Genomic DNA, 14546 nt, shown 5'->3' on the forward strand with positions numbered 1-14546 from the left:
GCTGGGCTGGATGCGAAAGGCCAATCAAGAGCTTCAAGACAAACGATGGGTGAAGGAGACCTATGCTGAGACTTTCAGCCTTTTGGACAAAGAGCCCGACAATGTCATCACATACACTCTGATTCCCCACTTGGAAACGTCGACTAAATCAGTTCATTTCAAAGGGAATGTGAGAGATGGGGAACAGACTTAGGAACTCGCCTCATGGACGAGATCTCTCCTTTTGGATTATTGAGGAGGGTTGTATCCACTGTATGAAACTTACATTTGATTGAATAGAGGTATTCTGCGTTTGCCGGCAATATCGCACTTGTATGTTGTTGAGCTAGCAAAGACGAGAAAAATCGGATCAGGACCTTCAAATCTTACGGGGTAGATTTACATATCGAGTCGAATGACGGGGAGACCACGGTCCATGATGAGATCATTGACCTGCCTCGGACTTCGGACAATTTGACGCAGGCTGGACTAAGTGAAGTGCCATGGGCGATCTAATTCACAAGAACCACACCCACAACTGAACACCGGGTGCTTTAGTGGACTGGATACAACTGAAAGATAGAGGACTCTGCACTGGTAACTTAGGAGCCAAGTCCAAGACGGTGATATGGCCTCAAGAACAAACGAGGATCTGGAGAATCTTAGCCAATTACAACGGAACGCATTCGCGAGACTATTCTCCGAGAACCAGGACCTGATGTTTGCCAAAAAGGTGACAAACAATCATTGGACCACCGGGACATTCAGAGCGGGCAGCGCTTGGTTAACAGAATCTCACACGGTGTCCTGAACGCTGGAAGATATGCTCAGACAACAATGTTCCCCAGAATTGATATTTAGGGTTAATCCGCGATTCAAAGATAGACGTATCCGAAATAGCATCTTGATCAGCGATGGCTCCCAAGCACGCAGCGTGAAGAAGCTAGAGCGACGCCGTCGAGCGCTGTTATAGTATATATATGAGCCTTCATATGGACCTGAGTGATTGGTGAAATGCTGATAGTCATGTCAGTACTCCGACTCGCATGAGAAATGCCTTGCAATTATGCATATATCATTACTGCCGTTTCAAGCCACCAAGGTTTCTGATCGATACAAAAAACAAAAAGGAGTTAAGATCATACAAGATGAGGATTATAACGTATTAGATACACTTTGTCGCTTCGTTCTCCATCCAGAACGTCAATTTCTCACAACAGAAGGTACGCATTACATCATGTTTATGCAGAGTCATTCTTTACTCAGATTTTCAATTTCCGAACTCCTCACCATTTCCGCCTAGAGAGAGCATCGTTAAGCAAGTCCCCAAACTCCCCCTCCACCGCCACACCCTCTTCGCAGGTCCCACTCAACAACTGTTCTCTCGGTACCACTGTACAACCAATCCCCGATTGGGTCAAACCCTACACCTGCTATACCCCACGTACCATTCTCGACACCTTGTCTGGGCTTGGTCGACGCTCCAGGGTCTGCTGTACCGGAAGGGATGTGCGGGACGGGTATGACGACGTGAGTGTGGAATGTTTGAGCGTCAATGAGATGGACATTGGAGTTCTCCTATGTCACCCACATACAATCTATCAGCATGACCTTATCAAGGTTGCACAACCATCGAGCGCTGATGCAACGGGAAAGGAGTAGGCGTCAAAGGACATACCTCCGAAAATACCATTAAATCCCTATTGCTGCCCTCTGGAGTAAATTTGACCACTCGAGCAGCTTCTTTGCCAGATGTACTAGTTCCCGTTCTTGGTGTTCCAGTGATCGGGTCTCGTAAGACTATACCTTCGGGTCCAACCACATTCCATCCACCTGAGGAAGTGGGAGAAGAAGGGGAAGACGAAAGATGAGAAGCTGAAATATCGTTCATGAACGATGGTTGTTCCGACAGCGAGGTTGCGTTGTCGGAGGTGTGGAAGATCGCCAATGGCTTGGACGATCGATGGTCCCATACTGTCACTTGGCCGTCTGCGTGTCGGATGTGCTGTCAGATAATGTCACCTGACTGTTCAAATTTGACTCACCTTGACTAGCTACAGCGAACTTTCTACCATCTTTGCTCCAGGCAGTGGAGAAACCGGCGTCGGTTGCAGCTGTAACACGAAGATTGTCAGTCTTTCCCGGAAAAATGATTCAATCATGACTCACCATCATATACAGCGATTTTCCTGAACTCTCGTCCCCCGTCAATCACCTCGAATATACTGACTTCCGTAGAGTCGCCAACAGATACCATCGTTCTTAGATCAGGTGAAAGCGAGGCTAAGAGGAAACACAAACACAATCGGGTCAGATCATGAATCGTGCTTTATCGTGCCGACTTACAATGGTTCGTGGCCACCTTGAACCTAGTCCCTCCTACTTTGTTTAGCTTTCTTTCCTCCCTCTCCTCATTTCCGTTACCACTGTTGTTCCTGCTAGAAGTACCATTTGCCCGGTTCGCATCAATTCTCATTCCTATGATCCTTTCAAAATCCTCCCGACTTCGTCTCAGGGAATCATGCTCAGCGCGCAAACCTTCCGAAGCCCTTCTCAGGTCTCTCTGTAAAGACAAGGTCTCTCGCTCTGCCAGGGTGAAGGGCGTGACGTGTGGGTCAGGTAGATACTGTCTGACAAATTCATTTCTATCCAAAGGGACGGAGCTCCATTCGAATGCAGTACCATTTCTTGAGGTTGAACTTCTAGGTGCACCCAGACCTAACCTGTCCAACGGTCTTGAAGATAGACGATCTCTATTAGCGAGTCGATCGCGTTGCTCGGCACGTGTAGATGAGAATGGTTCTCTACCTTGCGTGTAGAATGGCGCGGAGATGGGGTCTCTCTCTTCGATGGTGGGATGACTAGATGATGATGAAGAGGAGACTTGATGCAGTGAAAACATCTTGACTGTACAGTCATTATTGGAGATCAGAATTCGCGGTTCATCGGTGACAGACCTTTTGGTGGAAGTCGTGACCAACTTCGAAGGGTTGTTGGGTGGAATAATTCTTCGATGCGAGCGAATGCTGGCTTGCGATCCTGCTCTTGTCGAACGAGGGACGAAGGTACGACCATCCGGTCTCGATGTGACAATCTGTATGGGGGGATGACCATGTCTTGCATCTAAAGACGATATTGATTGTCTCCTGGACCGAGCCTGAATCCCAGGTTCAGAATGTATACTGAATGACGTTGTCCGTCTTGAAGAAGTTGAAGCTGGTCGGGAGTGGGCTTGATGAGCTGGGTTTGGTAGATGCGGGATTCTGGGCGCATGTAAGAAGGGAACGGTGTTGGGGTATGTAGCGACTGACGCATCTGATATCGGAGAGGTCGCTGACACTTCGTAACCCTCCTCTTCATCGGTATCATCAGACATGATATCTATATCTTCGTCTCCTTCACCTTCGTCCGAGTCGTCAGAGACCTCCATAGCTTCATCTTCATCCTCGGAATGGATTGGGGATGGTCGTCTGGTCACCCATTGGCCATTTTCGGTTTTCCCCAACAACACTTCTTCATCGTATCTGCCCAATTCTTCCCATTTCCTGGAACCGCGATTCGCGTATCCCAATCTCTTCTCTTCGGATACTTTGGACCATTGGTTCGGCCATGTCGGTGGTATGATGATGGAGTTGTTGATCGATCGTCCCGATAGTATCGTTTTGATGACGAAAGGCTTGATCTTGGGTGCCGAAGAGATGTATTTGCTGGTCAATGGATTTTGAGAAGGTTGAGGCAGATCGCATACGTATAGTTCACCATGCTGACCACCACATGCGAATATGGATGAGCTGAGAGGAGAATGAATATCATGTCAACGTTGGTACTCAACTAGTTCTACCCAACTCACCTAGCGGTCAGGCAGTTGGGTACGAAATCGAGATTAATCAAAGGTCTTGTGCTTCCAGTGATCTGGGGGCGCTCGTCAGTATCACCATATATCATGATATATAGTACTCACACCCCTTTTGACCATACCCTCTTCCCCCTCCTCATCCTCACCTACTGCAGGCAGCCATCTCTGCTCTTCAATCGTTGTTCCCCTAGGGTACAATACCCGACCTCGTTCAAGCGGTAAGATGAGATCTCGTAGTTGTGGGTGGATTATGGTGATCTTGGCAGATCGTATGGCAGATGGAGCGAGAGTTAGGTCCCGGAGTTCCGAGGAGGATAGCAAGGATGGAGGATCGCTGGACGATTGATGTGGGTAAGTAAGCTTGGGCCTGAGCATCCGGCTAAAGGTGAGGGGAACTCACCGAGCCATGATGATTGGTGTCGCACAAGATAACGCTATGGATGTCCAAGAAGCATGGCAAGGTACTGGTATGATGAGGTTGTATCGCACGCAAGAATGAGTGTATGTGTGGATAGTAGTGGGATGCAAGGGAGGGACAGATGGGACTTGCAGATGAATGAATGGTCATCAGATGGGAGGTGGGAGATGGAGGTGTATGATGCAATCAATCATGAATCATCAGTCAACAACCAGCCAGCGCCCTAATAACCGGTTACTAAGTTACTCATCCCATAAGTTACACAGTGGCAAACATGGCAACAGCAAATGACACCCATGCCCATGCATGGCCAACTCATAGAAGACTCAGGATGAATGTGAGATGCATATGTATGTATATGTATGATGACCCTAGGCTCGTCAATGCAAGACTGGGTACAACGTTGATATCGCATCATAGGACCGGATCCATCATCACTCCTCTTCTCCTTCGGCATCTTCCTCCTGCCCATCACCATTAGTCACCCCATTAGCCTTCGCAAGACCAAGTCCATTAGGTAAGCTCTCCTGATCTTGAATCAGTGCAGCCTTTTGTGCCAACCTTCTTGCTTTCTCCTCCTTTGATGGGCGGACTGCAGCGACGATGAAGTTAGCTCTTGAACCTTTCACCTGCGTCATAGCTAAATACTCACCCCAATTGCCTTTTCCTACTCCAGGTCTATTGTTCACCATCATACTTGTCAGCAACGATACCTGATATATGTTCACTTGGAGATAACATACATGACCGGCTTCTTGACCGAACTTTTCTTCTTCTTCTCTTCGTCATCATCGCCATCATTCCCATTCCTCTGAGCGTCATTGTTCTCTCTATCTCTCTTTTTCTTGTTCGCACTTCCTGCAGCAGTAGCACCGGTATTGACGGTATGAGCAGGTACGTTTTTCACAATTATCTGGCCCAGACTTCCTATCTGAGCATGAGAAGGATCGAAAACGTCGTCTTCGATGATAGACAATCCGGATTCCATACGTGCCGCGTAAAACGCATGCAGGAGGGCCGGAAGATGGGTAGGGATGCTCGAAACACTGAGAGGAATGAATGGAGGAGGCGGAGGGTAATCAGGGAGATCTTCCTTTCTACAATACAGAACATACGAAGATCAGTAATATTCCCCAAGAAATCTTGGAAGGAAGGGAAACAGAGCCGACTCACTCCCCATGTACAGCAGCCAGCCGCCTTCGTCGTCCGTAGAATAGCGAGGATGGCACAGTCAGTGATGATAGCCCGAATTCTTTGTCTATGCCTAGATCTCGCAGACCAAGGAAATCTTCTCCCAGCTCGTCGGCAAAGTTACCACTATGGGCAGGATCAGCATGTGAATTACGATAGACATTGGATACCACTCACTCCATCAGCATTTCACCATTTTCTGCGAACATCATATCATCTTCAATGACAGGTGCGGTAGTCTTGATTCGGTGTCAGCAATACAGTCAGCTATGGAGCAAGTATGAGTTGGAAGGATTGTGAACTTACAACTTCTTTGAAAGCTTGTCTGATCTTCCTCTGCATGTCACCAACTTTGACGTTCTCACGCTCGATATCGTCTTTCATATGCGCCTCGAGGTCTTGAGTTTCTATCTGACCGTTCTCATGCAATGCGTGCAGGATGATCTCCTAACAATGAAGGCAGCGTCAGGTTATCTCTCACTCGTACTAGTCCAGAAGAAGGGTGGGTCTAACCTCGGTAGTCATCTTATTGGAAAACCCATCCGTAAGTAACCTAAAGGTTTTACCCATATTCGCTAAGTGGTCTACCGCGACCCTTGTGAACAAATCCAAAGCGGTCTCATTTGCGCCTGTATCAGAGGGAAACATCGATGAGGTCAGCAGGGGTACCTCTGTCAATGTCAATTCACTGCCATTACTCACCCTCAAATCCCGAGTGAGCCAGCATAGCCGCTGTGGCCTTCTTCAGTTCCAATGCAGCCTGTTCGTCACCAACTTCACCTCCTGCTTTCTGCCTCTCTTTGCTCCGTTCCAGTTCTTCCTGTCTCGCCCACGATCGTTGATATGCTTCTTCTTTCTTGATCAACTTTTCTTTCTGAGTTTGTAGCTCTCTAGATGGTAGGATACCACCTTCTAATTCTATTCTCTGGAATTCTTGTATACGGTTTATGAGCGTCCTCGATTCGTGTAACCTGTCGACAGTGCTATGTATCGTTTTTCTCATGTTGACAGGCTTGCCCTTGTGGCCCTTTTTCGGCGATGATGTGGGGTCATCACCATTGATCGATCGGTGAGATAGCTTGATACGCTTCCGTTTGGGAGGGACCGGATCGACCATCTGAGGTACCGAGGGCAAACCACCGATCAACGCATCTTCGTTTGTGGAAGACATGGCTCCCCACCAGTAACCTTCCAGCTTGAATTCTTCTTCGTCATATCCTGCTGATACCGGTGTAGCAGACGAAGGCATAGGAAACCACGAGGGAGGTGCATTACCATATAGGATCTCCTTGGCTTTTCCTTTGTCGGAGAAGGAAGGCCCAGGTTGGTTTAGCGATACAGGCATGAAATGGGTCATTGAGTATGGTGTTCGAATCAAGGCAGGTGCAGACTCAAGAGACGTATTCAGCTGAGGACGAAATGCGGGGGGCTACATACTATATCAGCTTGAATGTCCTCACGAAAGGAGATGGACATCGCTTACACTTTTGCGAGCGTCGCCGTTGATCCTTGGTCTAGAAGTCGAGGCTACGCTGGTGCCTCGTCGACTTCTCTGCAATTGACCTGGAGGGACCATTCAATCAACCCTCGACTTTGTCAATTGCGGCAAAAATGATGATAGGGTTGAGACGTAGGCACGGGATCACACTCACCCTCTTGATCCTTTCCTCCTCCTCCGTCCGGTATCCCCCCGGCCTCGCGAAAATCCTGCTCCTCGACTTGAGCTCCCAAGCCATCATCGCTCTCACCAGCAGCATCTTCATCATTTCCAGCCTCGGTGACAGAATCATTGATCAATCTTGACGCTCTCGTCGATGCAGAACCCGCTAAAGGCGCAGGAGAGACGTTCAGAGGTATGCCTTCGGGTAAGAGACTCTGAAGAGGATTGGCGGGCTTTTCATTCTTGTCTACAAGGTATTCCAGATGATGTTCCGCTTTTTGTTTCATATATCGAGCTGCGGCTCTGAGAGGGTGTGTCTATGGATTGTACGATGATCAGCTGCTATATATGGAAGTTCATAGTATGACATGGAAGTCCACCCACCTCTTGACTGTTATATTCATAACAATTCTCCCAAATCAGAGTAAGATCGGCTGCAAATTCCGCTTTGTTCTTGTATTTCCTTGACTTCACATTTCGCAGGATTGTGGTCAGATCCATGGGTTTCTTGATGACTGTCGATAGGGAAGATGTTAGCGAACTACCTTCCTTCTTGCGAATGTAGACCATTCGCCTTGGACTCACCCTCATAGTAATCCGGAGCATCTTTCTTGGAAACCGGTTTCTGGAAAGCTAATGATTCGGGCTGCGCAGGATATAAAGCGAATCAGTTTCGGCTCAATCCAGATTTTCCTTTCTGAGAGAAGGTGGGGAAGTTCCGGAATCCACCCACAGTACTCTTCAATTCGTTGACTATCTTCTCCAAGCTATCGTAGAATGCATCCGCAGTCGATTTGTTCGAGCTCTGAATATATAAATCGAAGAAATTAGCAAGGAAAAGCATTGTTGAAAGCGGTCGAGGTTGGCAAAAGTCGATACCAGCAAAGTGCCAAATTGCCTCTCTCGCACCCGGACCGGACAGAAGATATATGACCTACTTTACCAGCTTGTACATCGATCAGCAGCTGCTGAAACTCGGGATCTGCGAGGTTTGGTGCATCGGGTATGCCTTCGAGGAAGTTGAGGAGGTACTGTCGAGAGCGGATGCATAGGTTCAGCAGTGTTGTGATCGGTTGAAAGGTGGATGATTTAGCGTGCAACTCACCTTCATCCTTATTCTAGATCGGACTGAGCTTAAAGGACGTTAGATGGAAGTATACAGTATGACTAATGTATCATTCGAAAGCCCTGATCCTCCTCTATCGCTGAATGGGGTGGATGCCAGTGGATGCTTTGTTTTTGTCGAGTAAGACGAGGTCAAAGATAAGCGGGATGTTATATGATTACCGACAAAACGAAGTTAAGTGTGTTGATGGTTCGAAAAAACAATCTCTGACGCGCATCAAACAAAGATAAAAGACACAATTAGATCGGTTAATACACTGCGATCAACATTCAACATTCGACAATCAACATTCTACCATCGTACCCTCACACATATAAGATTAGATGTCCTCAGTGGACTCAGACAGCTCTTCCAGACGAGGCTCTCTCCTCAGTGACGATGGGAATCAAGGGGAATCATCAAAAGCACCTTTCAAGTATCTACCCAAACATGTGTTTGGTTCTATCGAATATCCCGGACCTGTCTCTCACCCGAGCTCGATATTGAAGGTGATACATCAACAAGATATAAACGAATGCTTCAATGCTACATCGACATCGACTGGAAAACCGGTATTGGAGATGAGATACAGGGGATTAGAAGATTCGACATATGAGAATCCTGTTCGAGGACATAGGATACCGAGTCAAAAGTTGTTATTGAAGATCACGAAGAGAAGGAGGAAAGGGAAAAGTAGGGATGAAGGGGTTTTCACGTCGGAAGTTCTTGGGTCCATTCCACAGACCGTCAGGTTCAGATGTGAGTTGAACTTAGAGGTGCAAAGGTTCTTGACTGATCCCGTCTCCGTTCGAATACAGCAATGGCAGACTACCAATGGACACCTGATCCGGAGGGGCCGATAGCCAATCTAGTGAACTCGCTCAAGTCGCTGGATTGTGAGTGTTTTGTCTTGATACGGTATATCGCAACCACTATAAACATGCTGATGATCATAAAGACAATGCAATACTCGATTATTCGTTTCCACCACTCGAAGAGGAATTCCTCGAACCTCATGAAAATCCCTTCGATCCGAAGATCCAGTACAGGTCGAAGCTGGATCTGCAGCCTACGCCATTGTTCTCTACCAAGAACTTACCCTATACATACAAGTGAGTTGTGTTGTAATACGCCCCCAAGCCATCACTCCTAGAACATCTTCAAGATATGTATCCGCTGATATCCTTGCCGTAATACAGCTACAAGATGCCTACTCAAGCTGTTTCGGAACCCTTCTTCGATCGCCGAACTCAGACTTGGAAGACTAGATACGTCAACAAAGCAAGAGTGATAGGTGTGGGACCGATCAGTGTGCTTCATAACCATAGATTGGGTGATGTACCGAGAGAACCGACCATGCAAGTTAAGAATAGGTTGGGTGCCTTGGATCCTGGTCTATTGAAAAAGCTCAGAGATGTGAATTCGGTCATATCACTGTTTCCCAGAGGTCATGGTGCTGAATGCGGCTGTGTTGCAGTTATTCGAAGAAAGACCTGTGTGGATGAGATACTCTCTTTTCGCCAGATTCAGTATTGAGGAACGTCGAGAACTTCAGAGGTGAGCTCAATGCATACCGTAAACCAAGCTGATTCCATGCATTTATAGGGTGAAAGCGTACGTCCCCACAGCATCTTACATCATGAGCACTGGTCCGTTCGGGAAGTGTCTAGTCAAATACGGATATGACCCATGTGGAGACAGAGAATCGTACAAGTAATTGAACCTGAAGCTTGCAAGCTTGAACCTTGCTGACAACGTTTACTGCGACAGATACCAACGTATATTCTTCTATCCGAACAAGAAAACAGTCAAAACGCCCATCAACGTGGACCCGCTCGATTCCGAAGAAGAACCTGAAGGGGGAAACGAGACCAAACAGAAAGGCTGGTGGATCGAGAAACAAGAGCAGCTGATCGAACAAGGTGAAAGACCGCCTTTGGATGTAACGTAGGTTCAATGGCTTGAAGCAATACTGGACGGTGTGATGTTGTCCAAAAACGACGGCCACAGCTGATTTACTCTTTTGTAACCGTAGAAAAGCACATATATTCGATGGTAAATACCTTAACAGGGAAAGAGGTGATTTCCAATTATGCGATATCACCGACCCATTGATTGCGAAATACATAAACGATGTTGATAAGTTAAGGACCAAATGTTCTGTAAGTTGATTGCATTGAAAGCACCACTCCATACGATCATTCTGATTCTCAATTCCTGCACAGCTACAAACAGGATGGTATCCACCTTCATTGTTCAAGTTGATCAGGAATCTCATCCGAACGAAATACATGTACATATGGGAAAACCACTCGCCTGCTCCTGATAGCTTGTGCAACATATTCGTTGAGGAGTATAATAGCGGGAAGTACCTCTTGGAGGATGCTAATCAAATTGACGAAGAAGACGGGGGCAATGACAATGGGGAGGACGAGGAAGGAAATGAGGACGATGAGATGGTGAGTGCACGCAGTGTTTACAACATGAACTGAAACAGGGATATCTAACCATCTTTTGGGTTCATTTCAGCTCAACAAAGATAGGGAAGATCCTGGTGACGACCAGGAGGAAGGTCAAAGTGATTAGGTACAATCCTTCAAATGGATCTGGCTTTTCTGGAATACTGCATAGTTGTACATTTTACTTCGCAAGTGACTAATATGTGCATGATATCGTCGTTGATTGCTTCGATACGAGGTCATTTTGATATTACAAGGTATCCGGATTTCGAAGATAGGATCCGGTTTGTCTATATGTTACAGAAGAATATTTTATATTTCAATTTTTCTATCGGTATCATCATGCTTTCCCCCATGTATCGCTCCATTCGTGTCTCGTGTCTAAACGTCCGGATTCTATTGTGATACTTGCTCGTACTGTGCAATTCAACGCAGTCAGCTCAGAGGGGACCAACTCGGCAAAGCTCTGATACTCACGAAACATAGATAAGCCTTTTGACTCAATACTTCTTCGATACTCGCCAATCGGATTGATGTACTATAAATGATTATTGTCTATGTTAGCCTCCTCCAATCCGGGAAATCGGGCGACAACTCACTCGGAACAGAAACACCAAACCCTTCTATCCGTTTTCTGCTCCTTACCGCTCTGCCGCGATTTGATACTCGAATTCGATCTGTGGTCAAGCGGTTCAACCGTTGGTGTCTTGTTCTCACCTTCTGCGGCATTACCAAACATTTGTTCAGGATCGATCAAGCAGTAAGCGATATAATGTCCTCCTATCATCGTTCCTAGGTGTACGACAACGGCTAAAGAGCGGGACAAATCAGCTGGGATTTTTAAGAGAGCATGTCTCAGGATATGACTAACCATATAGCCTATACATAACAGGATCCAGCTCGGGGCCTTGCTCGGGATTCGCCCATTCCATGTAAGTGGCTCGAGGGCCGTCAGGAGTCTGGTTCACCTTGTAATCTTGCCTGTTGGGTGCTAGGAAAGGTGCGAGATCGAGAGTTTCGGGGAACGACACGAAGTCGTCGATTCTGAGTTTCAGTAAAGACAGTCAGCAGCGGTACCGAGAGTCAGAATGGCGGAATTAGCATGATGTTACTCACTTTTTCAAATCATAGAAACTCGAGAAACTGTAACTCTTGGTTGTCTGCTTGAACCTCTTGAAGTGGAATACCAAAATTTCAGGTTTCTTGGCTATAAGATACCGCTTGAATGCTCGGCCCATGACCACATGATGCGATTTCTTATTATGATCTTTTTTGCTCTTACTTTTCTTGCTCCTTTTGGATCTCGTTTGATCGTCCTCGTTATTATCATTATTGTCATGATGTTCATCTATCGAAGTTTCGGAATCCGATAATCCGTCTGATTCTTCGTCCTCTTCATCATCTTCTGCCTCAGCCAAGTTATCCGCAGACGTTGACGTGGATACGTCGTTGTCTTCACTCGACCTGGACGTCGTGGTGGTGGTAGTGCTACCGATGGTCAATTGCGAATGATCGGAACCATAAGTTGAGGAGAGCGTGGTCGATGCCATCTGCTGATTCAGCTTTTCCTGCTCTTCCAATTCCAGCTGCCTTCGTAGTGGTGATGGAGCTCTGATCGTTGGATGGTCGGAATGATTTGGTGATCTTCCCAATCTACTGCTCTCCGAGTTATCCCAGTAGGATGTTTTGCCAGATTTTTCCGACGAGGGTGACCCCATGACAGAGATTTGAGGTGGCTGATGAGAAGAAACCCTTGCACTGGGCACCAGCAGTGGTGACGTGCCGATGGAGCTGGCAGTCGATACAGAGTCTCTTGTGTAAGTCTGAGGTAATCCTTCGTGATCGTCTTTCAATTGTTCTTCGTCCTCCTCTTTGACAGTCGCTTCGTGTTTGGAGTAGTAACCATGTTTGATTTTCCAGCATTTCTTGCATGCAAAGGCATTTTCGCCTTCCAACACCTCGACCGAAGTGAACGCTCGCAAGGCATCGATCAAGCCATATTCAGGTGAAGATGGAGAAGCTTCTACGGGTTGACCAGATTGAGCAGCTCGAAGTTTTGCAAGTGGATCGTCCGAGTCGATAGCACCAGGAGGTGGAGCGAGTATACGTGAGATGTACGCAGCTTGTGCGGGGGTTGGGCCAGGTCCATGGTGCCTATGGTGATGTTTAGACTGCTTCCTGTCGACTTGAACTCCTTGACCATGTAGAGACGGTGAATTTGGTGTAGATGTAGAAGGGGTTTTGACTTTCTCTTCCTCGAAAGTGGCTGATGGACCGATAACAGGGGAAGCAGCTTTCTTGTCTTTCCTTCTGAACGAGAAACTAGGTTTGTTCTTCAATCCACCAAAATTCTTGGTTGAACTGCTTCGACCGAGACCACTACTGTTGGTATTGTTAGAATCGATTGTTATCCTATCTTCAGAATCCATACTCTTCCGACGATCTTTCTCTCTCGGTCCTTCGGTTTCTGATAGTTCGCTTTCCGACACAACCGAATGGAAAGAATTGCCTTGAGAGATATCGGGTGATTGTGCTGTGGCCGAGTTGGATTTCCGAGGTCGGAATTTACGTGCCATAGCTCTTAGCCTGTCTCTTTTACGCGGTTTGGGATCATCTCCTTTGAGCGACAGTGAGATATCTAGGAAGCCCTCGTACGTGTGGGAGACCTAACGATGGAGGATTCAGCCGATGAGGTCAAATGGAGGTAAGAAATTGATGGACCCACCGCTTTACATCTCTCACACACGACGACACTGGCCAGCGATCCACCAAACAAGACATCGACAAAAGGTATCAACCTTTCTTCCGCTAACTGCTGGATCTCGGATACGCTTTCCACAGGAGTATCCGATGGAGAGAATATCTGGTCTTCGTTGACGACATGGCCGGTCATTTGACCGTTGATGTTGATCGGAACAGCGGAAACCATAGGATCCACATCGAGATGGCCTGGTGAGGAGGGTCGAGTGTGGGCTGGTGAAGGTAGTGGAGAAGGAAGTGGACTGATATGCTTTAAATCGAGATGCTGGTTCATGGCGGTCGAAGCTGAGGGAGTGGTCTGACCAGATTTCAGTGTGCTGTCGTTATGTTTGGACTTCTTCCGCCTCCCGCTAACACCTAGATTACTGTTCAAGGGCGGCAGATCAGGTTGTAGTTTCTTGATGACATCCTTCTCCTCCATCTCCATCGAATCTAGTAGATGCCTCAACAGTTCATGAGCATCCTGTTGGGAGTAGTCATCGTACTGATCATATTTCCTCGCAATTTCCCTCAACAGTGAGTTCAACGACATGGATCGTTTGGATGACGTTTCACTGGCTCCATAGGTACCTCCACCTGCTTCTTTCATCCTCCATGCCCGGTGAAGGGAATTGGTGAATGCTCTTGTGACGGGTAACAAATCATATAGAGGTGGTTCGAGAATGTCCGGATGTAATGAAGGGATCAATTTGGGAGGGACTATGGGGTCAGGTAGCGAAGAGTTGGGATGTACGGACAGTGGTGAGCTGGGAGAGGACGATAGTAATGTGGTCAACGGAGCCGTTGCGCTCAACTGTGGAAGCGCGGGCTGGGTCAGCTTGGCAAGAGAGCGACAATGTGATCGCACGTACAGCTTGGAATGTCGAGTTCAAGAAACAAGTATTCGACTCATTATGTATCCCGATGGGTTTCAGCTCCATCCCAGGTCCATTCGTTTGATACCTGTGCACGTCTTGTGGGGAAGATGATGCGGTTGTAGCACTCTGTGATGGCAGGGTAGATGGCACCGTTTCTTGGGGCGTGGAGACCGCCATTGAGACCAGACGAGGGGAGACGATGGGTGTTGGGATGGGTGTGGTGTGAGGTGTTATTGTTATATATACAGTGTATATCAGATG

At 47.3% G+C, this 14546-nt stretch overlaps 4 protein-coding genes across 4 annotated transcripts; 1 reads left to right on the top strand and 3 right to left on the bottom strand.

The window, feature by feature from the left end:
- Positions 1 to 1293: 1293 nt before the first annotated feature.
- Positions 1294 to 4210, bottom strand: L199_008261 (uncharacterized protein; the record flags this gene model as incomplete). Its single annotated transcript, XM_064893943.1, has 8 exons — positions 1294 to 1557; positions 1658 to 1968; positions 2025 to 2093; positions 2149 to 2262; positions 2326 to 2936; positions 3171 to 3770; positions 3830 to 3891; positions 3941 to 4210. 8 exons carry the CDS (start codon positions 4208 to 4210, stop codon positions 1294 to 1296), a joined length of 2301 nt encoding a protein of 766 aa, XP_064750015.1.
- Positions 4211 to 4687: 477 nt separating this feature from the next.
- Positions 4688 to 8215, bottom strand: L199_008262 (uncharacterized protein; the record flags this gene model as incomplete). Its single annotated transcript, XM_064893944.1, has 15 exons — positions 4688 to 4845; positions 4906 to 4931; positions 4997 to 5350; positions 5427 to 5570; positions 5622 to 5683; positions 5751 to 5891; positions 5958 to 6073; positions 6147 to 6873; positions 6928 to 7007; positions 7097 to 7421; positions 7489 to 7619; positions 7690 to 7750; positions 7838 to 7909; positions 8043 to 8135; positions 8210 to 8215. 15 exons carry the CDS (start codon positions 8213 to 8215, stop codon positions 4688 to 4690), a joined length of 2496 nt encoding a protein of 831 aa, XP_064750016.1.
- Positions 8216 to 8553: 338 nt separating this feature from the next.
- Positions 8554 to 10795, top strand: L199_008263 (uncharacterized protein; the record flags this gene model as incomplete). Its single annotated transcript, XM_064893945.1, has 10 exons — positions 8554 to 8968; positions 9028 to 9105; positions 9168 to 9321; positions 9409 to 9625; positions 9687 to 9766; positions 9815 to 9922; positions 9980 to 10156; positions 10245 to 10371; positions 10435 to 10668; positions 10739 to 10795. The coding sequence occupies 10 exons, from the start codon at positions 8554 to 8556 to the stop codon at positions 10793 to 10795; spliced, it is 1647 nt and encodes a 548-aa protein (XP_064750017.1).
- Positions 10796 to 11064: 269 nt separating this feature from the next.
- Positions 11065 to 14462, bottom strand: L199_008264 (uncharacterized protein; the record flags this gene model as incomplete). Its single annotated transcript, XM_064893946.1, has 7 exons — positions 11065 to 11085; positions 11146 to 11206; positions 11268 to 11478; positions 11540 to 11712; positions 11785 to 13334; positions 13394 to 14221; positions 14280 to 14462. 7 exons carry the CDS (start codon positions 14460 to 14462, stop codon positions 11065 to 11067), a joined length of 3027 nt encoding a protein of 1008 aa, XP_064750018.1.
- Positions 14463 to 14546: the final 84 nt, after the last annotated feature.

Source organism: Kwoniella botswanensis, chromosome 3 (assembly GCF_036426115.1).
Source record: "Kwoniella botswanensis chromosome 3, complete sequence".
In the NCBI taxonomy this organism is placed as follows: domain Eukaryota; kingdom Fungi; phylum Basidiomycota; class Tremellomycetes; order Tremellales; family Cryptococcaceae; genus Kwoniella; species Kwoniella botswanensis.